The following is a 12,332-nucleotide window of genomic DNA, read 5'->3' as shown; positions in this document are numbered from 1 at the left end:
CAGCTTTGAATGAATATGTCTTGGTTGGGCAAAAGCCAAGGACAGCAGCAAATGTGACATTTCTGACACTAAAGGATTGATTCAACCCATCATTCTACAGTTATCCTTTCAGGATAAAATCAGTCAAACTTTTACCAAGACTCCATTCCTTGTTTGTGTTATATAAGCAACGTATGAATGGATTTCCTTGACCTGTTACGCAGTGTTTGCTCCGTCCTCTTACTCTTCTGTGGAGAATCTTCTTTGTTCACTGAGACCTTGAGGACCTCACAACAGACTAAAGCATCGCAACGTGTTATACAAGCATAAAGCAAAGGGTTTCTTTCATCTGTTCAAATAAATATCTGTTCCAAGAACAGAAGGTCGTCTCCGGAACTGTGAGCTGACACTTTCTGGGTACATAGTGCATTGAGGCAGATTGACTGACCCCTTTGACCCTTGACCCACAGCTCACAGTGGGCCTCCTCCAAGCAGCTGATCTCCTCTCCATGGACAGCGGTGGCACATCGGATCCCTATGTCAAGGTCTACGTCCTCCCAGACAAGAAGAAGCATTTTACCACCAAAGTGCACAAGAAGACACTGAATCCTACCTTTAATGAGACCTTCATCTTCAAGGTAGGCTACTGTACTTTGATCTCTCTCCTATACCGTATATCAGAATTATAAAGATAAATCTAATAGTCCTAAACTATGGTGGATGACCAGACCATAACTCCTGCCAGACAGCCAGTTTCCCAAAGCCTGATGCATCAGCTATGCTTTCTGTCTCATTCGATTCATCTGCTGGACTGATGTTTCAGATAACACCTCATAATTATGTCAGCAGCATACCACCCTGCATACCACTGCTGGCTTGCTTTGAAGCTAAGCAGGGTTGGTCCTGGTCAGTTCCTGGATGGGAGACCAGATGCTGCTGGAAGTGGTGTTGGAGGGCCAGTAGGAGGCACACTTTCCTCTGGTCTAAAAAAAATATCTCAATACCCCAGGGCAGTGATTGGGGACACTGCCCTGTGTAGGGTGCCGTCTTTCAGATGGGACATTAAACGGGTGTCCTGGCTCTCTGAGGTCATTAAAGGTCCCATGGCACTTATCGTAAGAGTAGGGGTGTTAACCCCGGTGTCCTGGCTAATTTCCCAATCTGGCCCTCAAACCATCACGGTCACCTAATAATCTCCAGTTTACAATTGGTTCATTCATCCCCCTCCTCTTCCCTGTAATTATTCCCCAGGTCGTTGCTGCAAATGAGAACGTGTTCTCAGTCAACTTACCTGGTAAAATAATGGATAAATAAAATAATGGAGATTCCCCAATCCACTGCAGACTCCCTGTATCTGATACCAGCTAGCCTCCACAAGAGTAAGCGCCTTGCATGTGTAGATGCTCAGATGCTTTTACACACATGTATTCTTTATAAGAGTCGTCCCCCTTTAAAACAATCTCTATTTTTCCCTCGTGTTTGTTTAATTAAATTAGGGTAGAAATAAATCCCTATCTTATAAAACTATCATAAAAATGCCATATATCTGGTAATATCTGAAGTTCAAAGACATTATTAGATGATTTATGAACCATGACTTACAAGCTATTCTTCAGATATTGTGTAACCACTGTCTAATGTGTACAGTATATATATGACTCTAATTTCAGCAACCAGGAATAGCCTCAAGCGTCCCAATGTTAGAATCTAATTAAAGCTACAGTCTGTTCCCAGGTGCTTTCATTAATGTTAGTGGGTGTGTGTGTGTGTGCGCGCATCTGTGTGCATATGATGGAGTTCAGATGTATAGACTATTCATTAAACTCGATTCTGGCTAGAGAACGTAACTGGAAGAGCTTGGCCAGTGATAAAGCAGAACTTTTGAAGCCTATGAGCTGAGCTGATCTGAGCAGGGAATAGGATGGGATTGAGCTGAGCTGATCTGAGCAGGGGATAGGATGAGATTGAGCTGAGCTGATCTGAGCAGGGGATAGGATGGGATTGAGCTGATCTGATCTGAGCAGGGGATAGGATGGGATTGAGCTGAGCTGATCTGAGCAGGGGATAGGATGGGATTGAGCTGAGCTGATCTGAGCAGGGGATAGGATGGGATTGAGCTGAGCTGATCTGAGCTGGGGATAGGATGGGATTGAGCTGATCTGAGCAGGGGATAGGATGGGATTGTGCTGAGCTGATCTGAGCAGGGGATAGGATGTGATTGAGCTGAGCTGAGCAGGGGATAGAATGGGATTGATCTGAGCTGATCTGAGCAGGGGATAGGATGGGATTGAGCTGAGCTGATCTCAGCAGGGGATAGGATGTGATTGAGCTGAGCTGATCTGAGCAGGGGATAGGATGGGATTGAGCTGAGCTGATCTGAGCAGGGGATAGGATGGGATTGAGCTGATCTGAGCAGGGGATAGGATGTGATTGAGCTGAGCTGATCTGAGCAGGGGATAGGATGGGATTGGATTGAGCTGAGCTGATCTGAGCAGGGGATAGGATGGGATTGAGCTGATCTGAGCAGGGGATAGGATGGGATTGAGTTGATCTGAGCAGGGGATAGGATGGGATTGAGCTGAGCTGATCTGAGCAGGGGATAGGATGGGATTGAGCTGAGCTGATCTGAGCAGGGGATAGGATGGGATTGAGCTGATCTGATCTGAGCAGGGGATAGGATGGGATTGAGCTGATCTGATCTGAGCAGGGGATAGGATGGGATTGAGCTGAGTTGATCTGAGCAGGGGATAGGATGGGATTGAGCTGAGCTGATCTGAGCAGGGGATAGGATGGGATTGAGCTGATCTGATCTGAGCAGGGGATAGGATGGGATTGAGCTGAGCTGATCTGAGCAGGGGATAGGATGGGATTGCAATCCAGTTAAAGGAGAACGCCACCTCCCTTCCTCCTGTTTGACTGCTGACAGGCTGTACTGTTTGGTTCTGCTGAGTGAGCAGCACACAATTCAGGCTGGCTCTGGCCCTATGTTCCTCTTATCCCACTAATCATTCCCATACGCCCATCACTTCTCTGGGGGCAGAGAGAGCATCAGCTCTCATTGCAGGGAAATATAGTCCAGACCCATTATAGAGATGACCAAAGAGGTCCAAGATACTCTGCCCTCATTTATGCACTTCCATGTTGTGAGATTCTTTGGATGCTACATACAGCTATTTGTGCATGTCTGGCTCTCATAATTCAAGGTCAAAGTATGTAGAACAGGTTTAAAAAAAAATCTATAATGGCTTTGGCAAATCTGTTCTCAAAGATTCGTTAACACTCTCCTCAGCTAAGCAAAGGCGTTCTTGCTTCAGAGGGTAACATTTATAAAAGATGGTGCTAGTAATGTTGATGTTTTTCAGATTCCATTCCAAGAGATGGGTGGCAAGACTTTGGTCATGCAGGTCTTTGACTTTGACCGCTTCTCTAAGCACGACGTCATCGGAGAGGTGAAACTACCCTTGCACAAACTGGACCTGGCCCAGCCACTGGAGGAGTGGAGGGACCTGGACAGTGCAGAGAAAGAAGAGGTAAATGTGGAGTACTATCTCCCCACTTTCATTCAGTCCTTTGAAATATCATGTTCTGAATATCAGTTCAGAGCGATTTTTATCCTCATGGTGTGAATGGTTCCCTTATATAGGTGTTTCTTATGGGTAAGGACATGCATACAATGAACATTGAGGATGAATGTTATTACATTGAATACGTTGTGTTCTCCTCTTCGCCCTCTTCTCCCATCCCACACGCAGCAAGAGAAGCTGGGAGATATCTGCATCTCTCTGCGCTACGTGCCCACTGCCGGGAAACTCACTATCTGCATCCTGGAGGCCAAGAACCTCAAGAAGATGGACGTGGGAGGACTGTCAGGTGAAATATGGAAAGATAATCACTGTGAACAAAACACTGGAAACAGATGCACTGTGGAGTATAAGCTGTCCCTACTTCCCATATCCTGTTTCCATGTGTTCCCCTTGGTCAAGGACAAGGACATTGTGCTGTATGCACCAGTATTCTACCTCCATTCACACAGTACGAAACCCAAATCTGTATTCCCATTAGAAAGCTAATGAAAAAGAATACAGCTATTTTTAGTGTTTCTTTGTGTATTATAATGTGGTAGAGGCTAAATACCAGTCAAACCTTGCTGCAGACTACATTGCAAGCAGCCAATCTCCGGGGCGATTCAGTCTGTGCTCACGTGCTGACTCTGCAGTACCCACCACTCTCCTTTCAGTAGCTCCACTCCCTTCAGCTAAACTGCACTGCAACCATCTGCTGGCAGTTTACTGCATTGCAGCCACTGCTGGGTTCCTTTGTGTTGTTACTAGAGCGCTGATGGTAGTGAAGTATTGTGTTTTAAAGATCAAACTCTGCTGAAACTGTGATAAATGGGCAGGAAGCTAAATCTAGTAAACTACAAAAGAGCCATGTTTGTTAATTATCCCAATAGTGAGTCTGTGATCAGGCTTGTTTTAATACCTGGCTGTGTGTATCGCTCGCTCTGTGTGCAGATCCCTATGTGAAGATCAACTTGATGCAGAACGGCAAGCGTCTGAAGAAGAAGAAGACCACGGTGAAGAAGAACACTCTGAATCCATACTACAACGAGTCCTTCAGCTTTGAGATCCCTATTGAGCAGATGCAGGTAGAGTGTACAGCTGGGAACAAAGCACAGGCAGACAGACAGGCAGGCAGACAGGCAGGCAGACAGACAGGCAGACAGGCAGGTTAGGCAGGCAGGCAGGCAGGCAGGCAGGCAGGCAGGCAGGCAGGCAGGCAGGCAGGCAGGCAGGCAGGCAGGCAGGCAGGCAGGCAGGCAGGCAGGCAGACAGACAGACAGACAGACAGACAGACAGACAGACAGACAGACAGACAGACAGACAGACAGACAGACAGACAGACAGACAGACAGACAGACAGACAGACAGACAGACAGACAGACAGACAGACAGACAGACAGACAGACAGACAGTCAGTCAGTTAGTTAGTTTATGGAGACTTCCTCTTAATTACACAGAATGGTCAATGGCAAATGTGCCCGCGGGCAAAGGCACTTAGCTAATTATCCTACCACAGTCAAGTAAGGGCATAGAACAAACCAAGACATAGTGTATCATATAGCTACAGAGATCATACTTCGCCGTCTGTGGATGATGTGACATACTTAAGACATACACTTAACAACATACATGTACAGTATGCTGATGAGGTGTAGGAGGAAGTGGATGTGATTAACATGCACTGGCAGTGTGACAACATCATCCATGCTGAAGGGAGTTTCCTGCCTGGGCTGCTAGTAGCTCCATCTATATGCATCAGAGCGTCTCTGTTTCTCAGAGGGCTGATTAGCACGCCGTGCTAAAACCAGAATTAAATCACACCCCCTTGTGTATCATTGCTTTAATACCTGTGGAATTGGATGATACACCCTAAATGACAGTAATGTGTACAGCTGGGTGGGAACAAAGTGCCCAAAGGCATACAGTACATGCACCATGGAATTAGATGATGCAATTGTATTCTGTAAGATCATTATAAATGCCAATAATGTAACACCTTTCTTTCTAAACGGGTTGTCATTCATTCCCTAGAAAATCCAAGCTGTGGTCACAGTGCTGGATTATGACAAGATTGGTAAAAACGACGCCATCGGAAAGATCTGGGTGGGAAGCAAGGCGACGGGCACCCAGCTGAAGCACTGGTCCGACATGCTGGCCAACCCTCGCCGCCCCATCGCTCAGTGGCATCCACTGCAGCCCGAGGAGGAGATTGATGCTTCGCTGGCAGCCCTGAACGCCAAGAAGTAAACCTCCTCTACCCCAAACACCCATACCCAAACCTACCTATCCACCTCATCCCTGGTCATACACATCTCCCAATACTACATTCCAAACCAACATACCAACCGATTCTACACCCTTCACCTCAAAATATACATAAATATACATATCCTAATTGACGTGATGAAAACATTATAGAGTAGAAAAGCGTTGTATTCCCCCTCAGCTGTGCCATTCCACAAGGAGATGTTACAAGACAGATTACTCATTTGATTGCATTGGAAACATACATTTGTATTGGGGTTGCAGTTAGTAACATGTTATCATGAAGATAGAAGCCTAGCGTGCGAAAACAGGAGTCCGATGTGATGGAGGATGAGGAAAGGACAACCATGTATTCACTCTTTCTGTACCTTTTCAACCCCCTCCCCTTAGAGAAAATGTTTGCTTCAATACTGCTTAATACTTCAAATGCTTTATACTGCCATGTAATAGAAGAAAAACACAAGCAGGTTCATTCCTTGGGTGTATTGTTGCACCATGATCCACACCTGCCAGTTACTTACTGACTAGATGACATTAGTTTGAACTACATTCCTAGAGTTGGGTAAAGAGTAGGGATAGCCAATATCCAGATACCCCACACTGTTAACACACTGCCTTTTTGATCATTAGCTCATCTGCTCACCCATATTCTCAGGTACACTGAGAGAAAACTGAAACGTCATGCCTTTCTTTCTAAACGGGTTGTCATTCAAAATGCTCCGCAACATGATTTGAAAACCTCTGTCTGGTGCTGGATTGGTTTCTTGTTCAATGATCTGAGACTAGTCTAAGTATATCACTGAAATTAACCAGGGGATAGTCTCTCTAGAGTGTCTCTCGATAGCACAGTTTGTGGCTGTCAATCAACAGAGTTGAGATGTGAGACGTGTTTAGGATAAAGGGACTATGAGCCACTGTAAGGGTCTAGCTTGGGCTATGCTGGGAAAGCATGCGAGAGACAGAGAGAATATCTATGTGGAAACTCAAAGGACTGAATGGGACCCTGGTTGACACAATGTTGTTTGTCAGGTGTCTATTCTACTGCCTGCAATCTACCACCTTCTCCTCCAATGCCTCTAGTATATATAATCTATCTCCCTGTTCAGTGCTACTGCCATTAGTCATGGATTCACAACAAGGATTTCACTTCTTCAAAGGAATCCCTGTATCCGTCTTACAGTCATAAAGGAGACAAGCCTTCTAAGAAATGAAATAAGCAATTCTCAACTACCAGGGACGCCTTCCAATTAGCTGTGTTGTTTTTTACTCACCCTCTTATTTTCAACTTCAAACACTTTTATCCCTCAAGCACTTTAAATCCAAATGTTCTGTTCTGCTTATCCTACTCTCCAAAAACCAGAGCTTTAACAATTTATTTTATGATGAATAATTCCTGGTAAAAAAAAACAACAAAAAAAACAAGAGCAAGAGAGGGAATTTGAGTGAATCATTGTTTTTGTTTGTTTGGTTTGATCATTTGTAACCTTGCCTGTCTTGTGACTATACTTTGATTGTTCTGAGAACATTTTCTCTTAAGTTTGATTGAAAGGATAAGGTCTGGAAGGGGGTACTGTTGTGTGTATGTTATACACAGATGGCCAAACTGCTGAGTCCAATTGCACTATACTGGATATCACTCTGTTATGTGGTTATAGACGTTGTTCTTTGATCTATGTTGTTTTTGTGACGAGATGTTGTGAGTTTGAGTTGGTTGTGGAGTGTACAGCCACACAAGTCAGGTCTCATATTAGAAAGTCTGCTGATTGGGAAAGAGACACATTTTAGTCAAATGCTGCTCCTCGGATCCTTCACTTGAATGAGTGATTTTTACACTTTGACTTTTCTCTTGGGATAAATTTGATTATAAAAGTGGGCATATGACTGAATGAAATGTACAATTTGCTTACCCTCTTAAACATGTAAAAGTCCAAGCAAATATAGAATTAGATAAGAGGCCACCCTGGTCATTTGATGGAACATGAATTGTTCCTGTGCACCATCTTGTTCAAAAAACAAAATGGTACGAAAAACGACTCGATTGTGTTCCAGAACAAGCAAAGCAATTTCATGTTTTAACAGTTTGATAACTTTTATACTGGAAGATTTTTGGGAATTACAGTAGTGATTGTTGGTCAATTTATTACTTTTCTCTATTGGACAACCATTTCTTCATTTATATGTCCAGTAGGGGTCAGATTAGTTATGTTTTACATTTAGTTTCTTCTCTATGTTCAAAAAGCAACACTAAAGAAAAGACAACATGCAAGCAATCAAACAATCCATCGCTGTGTAGTTTCCTATATACATAGTTCATGCATGTTTCTACAAAATACTGTACATAAGAGCATGTTTTAGAGATAAAGCAATTATATCTTGTGTACGTACGTATGTGGGTGTCATTTGTCATTTGAATACTGTAACAATGGAGGAAAACGATGCACAGTATATTTTCGAAATTAATCAAATGTGTATTATTTTCCATGAATGGGTTATTTGAGAGAATGTCATAATATATTAGAAATACGATCCTGTCCACGCCTGAACTTTTGAGCAAGTGCGTTGTGAAGTACTGTGTGTGAGTTCATGTAGGATGAGAACTGTAGCTGCATGCTTGCTATCTAACTCCTTGTGCTATTTCATTTGGACTAATCATCATTTATTTCATACAAATTTATTCATACAATGTTTTATTTTGTGATTATTTAAGTGTATTGTTGTTTTCTTTACAAATATCAAACATTTAGGGGTCTCACAGTTCAAGAAATATATATATCCCGAAGTGGAACTCTCCAATGATCAGTGCCAATGCTGAAATGAGACAGAAGTGAATCAACACATCTCCACACTGTGGACAAAAAGACCCCCTATTTTCCATTTGTTGGTTTTGTTTGACTTTGCGTTGGTTTAATGACCTGATACCCTTTTGCAATTCTGGATATTTGACAGTGTTTATTAAAGGAATATGTCTATGTGTATACAGATAGTTGAATTAGATCAAAACTAAAGCCATAAGACTCAAGCACTAGCTCTTTAGAGCTCTGCTGAGTAACTAGAGTTAGAGAAGTGTTTTTGATGACACATCTATATATTCCTAGTTCAGTGTTTCTCTTCTACATTACCTTCAGAACTCTGTACTCATCTAGATTCCAGAAGGCAACATACTGAGCAGTTGTGAGTTTAGTAGAGTGGATGTGATTTTGTTTTCTACTATGAAGTTGTTGAAGTTGTCTTTATTTTCTAAATGTAGTAGCAGATTTTTTTCCCTGTGATGTCATTTGTATATGCCTTGTTTTGATAGTAGGAATCATGGGACATGGTCTTCTTATGTCAAAAGATGCTATCGGAAATATTCAGAAGGCGGCATGCAGAACATTTACATGATCCAACTGTGTGTCAGGCTGGTCTGTCGGTGATCCTTGGGCTGAGTGCAATTCATTTAGGACCCTGACTGCGGTCTATGGACCCCTCTATAGGAACTATGCTGTCACGGAACAGCTGAGTTTTCATCTCCAGTGGCTTTACAGACATGACTTATACATATGATATATCGTGATCAACGATATGCCAAACAATCTATATCTAACTTGTAACAATGCCAAGCCTCAGCATCATTGATTTGATCAACATCTGGTGCGTTCATGGTAACCTGTAAAGTTAAGATAAATCATCTACAGCATAATCTTAGCCACTTTGATGGAAACTAGCTGTGTCAAGTCGACATTTGGTCTAATGGCAACACTATTTAAATAATAACAGTGTTGTCTGATGTCCCATTCAACATGTTTGCAACAATGTAATAGCAGGATCATTGATGTTGCTTCTTCACTCAATGTTAAAATCGAACCTGTTGGACTGTGACCGAACCGAGGCACATTAATCCAGTTGAAGATTTCAGTGTCTTTCTAAAATACTGCCAGTATATCCATCTATATTTACAATTCTATGAAGATCCTCATCAGTAATCTGTTTGAATCTATTTCAGAGCCAAAATAATTCCACTGATGCGGATGCAGATTAGACGATAAGATAACTTTCATTAAAGGTTAATATACAGCACATTTGTGTCAAAAAGATTGTTTCAATGCATTTTACACTGCCACGGTCATTGCAATCAAGACCACCAGCTGGACAGTTAGGTCTATGGAGGAAAGAGACTGAGAACTGTGTGTTTGTCTGTATTTATGTATGTGTGTTATAGCAGAGGTTCTCAAACTTTTTGGGGCCGGTGACCCTTTTTGTGATAGCAAATTCATCAGGGACCCCCTCATAAAAATTTAAAAGAAATATATATATATATATATATATATATATATATATATATATATATAGCATACAGGGAGTTTTACTATGACTTCGGAAGTGCATGGCCAGACTAAGGAACATTTTAAAGGCCCACCTCTTGGCATCTGAGAAAATGTTGCAGTTTTCAAGCTAATATCCTGCAATTCTACACTATTTTGCAATGATGCAGAGAGAAAATGTTTCAGTTTTAAAGTTGGAAGTGTTTTGTTTTTTTGCCCTAACACCACACAGATGATTCACATGATTAAAGCGTGATGGTTATTTGAATCAGCTGTGGAGTACTATGGCAAAACCCAAAAGGTGCACCCCTTGGTGTCCTGAGGACTGACTTTGCGAAACCCTATATCTAAATTGAAACAATAACAAAGAAGTGTGTTTTGGTAAAAAGCTGAGTGATGATGGGCCTGGAGAAATGGAACAACTCTTAAATGCATAGACAGAGCTATGGATACAAGGACTGACCATCCACACAATCAAAATGATAGTTTTAACAATACGTTGAGGCTATGCAGTGTTTGTTTACGTTTACATCGTTTACAAACATTGGAGCAAAACAAGCTTATATTTTGGGTTCTGATAGGGTACGGTATGACAGTTGAACTAAGCTCATGAGGCATTTACAAGTTATATTATGGTATTCCATACCAAAAATGGATGTAGCAACTAAGGATTCTCGCTTTAAATTACAAAGCATTTACGTGTGGGGGAGGTACAATAATTATTCAGAAGAAAAATGGATAATTGGTGGAGCACTGTGGATACCATTATCCCTGTGAGCCTCCCAGGCCCATGTTGTTAAGAACATCGATTCTAGATGAATAATATGACATTGTATTACACCCTCTAAACTTATTCCACAGATTCATTGAACCTGAAATATGATTTGAGATATGACCATGGACCCCACTTTGAGAACCCCTGTGTCATAGGAACAAAAAGCATAGGGCCTTTCTAAAGTGAGCAGTTGCAGTGCAAAAACACAGTACTACTGCAACTTACTATACCTAAACATATATATCTGCATGCTCAGAATACATAAACCATGCCTAATTGTACATTTGTGGTGATGAAAATAATTAACAAACATGTTTTTATTTACAATGGTTAATAGAGTTTAAAATGATTGCTATTATAGGATTACAGATTTTTTGATAGATACAGTTTATCAATTTAGGCTACCTTATGCACAACTGCTTCAGAAACTAACTGTAGACTATATCTCAGCAGGGGAGAAACAACGGATTGAGAGCATGATGATTCACACACTACATACCACAGTTCTTTTGTACTACTGGCTGCTTTGTTTCTATTAAATGACATTTAAGTACATTATAAAAAGGGGTCAATGGGACTTAAAGAGAAACTCTCCAAACTAGAGTCCATCATATTCTCCAACTTCCATGTCTGCAATGTGTTAGGGGGTGTCATTGGGCATAGGTCACTCACCACCTAACGATGTGTTCTCCTGTCTCTGTTTGCGTAGCTCGCTTTGTACTGTAATAATCACTAGGTTAGTGTTGTGTTTCTTTGTGTTATATTAAGAATGCGAAACTGCAGTAGGGCCAATTGAAGAGACAATTATTGAACTTTTCCACCATGAAGTCACTGTTTTGTCTTACCATTAATGTGCTGTTGTTGTGGAACTGGACTCGCGGAGGTCTTTGGATCCAGAATTATAATGACAGATTTTCAGAGGAACGTCGTCCTTCACGTTTACAACATGGATATATATACAGTACTGCCAAAATGCGCAGAATAGTACCAACTCCTTCAACTTTTCCTTCACTCCTCATTCTCCATACTAGGATTGTATTCCAAAAGACTATCTGGTGTTTTCCTTTGTTCTCTCTTCATCCTCTTTTTAAGCCTCAGAGGACCATGAGATTGTGCGTCCTCAGGCTGTGTTTCTCTGTGTCTTAGTGTTGTGGTGCGTGTGTTCATGTCAGTACTTGTGCCTACTGTGGATCGCATGCTTTAGCCCTTGACTGGACACAAAACGTTGCTCAAATACAAACTCCCTACAGCCCGTCAGCGGATGAGCATCGAGGATCCTTGTAAAGTTATCGAGGGAACAAATAACTCAATACAGATCTATCATAAGTGTTACCAGCTCTGTACGAAACAAATAGGAAATAAAGGCCTTTTAATTAGCTTGGATTCATGTGTTGTCTGTGCATCATGGCTTGACTTTGTTCTTTACAAGGGGATTTCAACTTCAGCATC

General features: G+C 41.9%; 1 protein-coding gene across 3 annotated transcripts in view; it reads left to right on the top strand.

Annotated features, from left to right (window-relative positions):
* The window catches only part of LOC124045883 (synaptotagmin-2-like), a 90,721-nt gene extending 78,462 nt beyond the window's left edge, over positions 1 to 12,259 (top strand). For all 3 annotated transcript variants that reach the window (XM_046365650.1, XM_046365651.1, XM_046365649.1), the window contains exons 5-9: positions 450 to 617; positions 3,342 to 3,509; positions 3,732 to 3,849; positions 4,494 to 4,627; positions 5,574 to 12,259. In XM_046365650.1, coding sequence (XP_046221606.1) covers positions 450 to 617; positions 3,342 to 3,509; positions 3,732 to 3,849; positions 4,494 to 4,627; positions 5,574 to 5,789 — 804 coding nt within the window. In that variant the 3' untranslated portion in view covers positions 5,790 to 12,259. The remainder of the gene's footprint in view (positions 1 to 449; positions 618 to 3,341; positions 3,510 to 3,731; positions 3,850 to 4,493; positions 4,628 to 5,573) is intronic.
* The last annotated feature ends 73 nt before the right edge of the window (positions 12,260 to 12,332 follow it).

This window comes from Oncorhynchus gorbuscha, linkage group LG10 (genome assembly GCF_021184085.1).
Source record: "Oncorhynchus gorbuscha isolate QuinsamMale2020 ecotype Even-year linkage group LG10, OgorEven_v1.0, whole genome shotgun sequence".
NCBI classification, from domain to species: Eukaryota; Metazoa; Chordata; class Actinopteri; order Salmoniformes; family Salmonidae; genus Oncorhynchus; species Oncorhynchus gorbuscha.
This window is presented reverse-complemented; position numbering and strand designations above follow the sequence as displayed.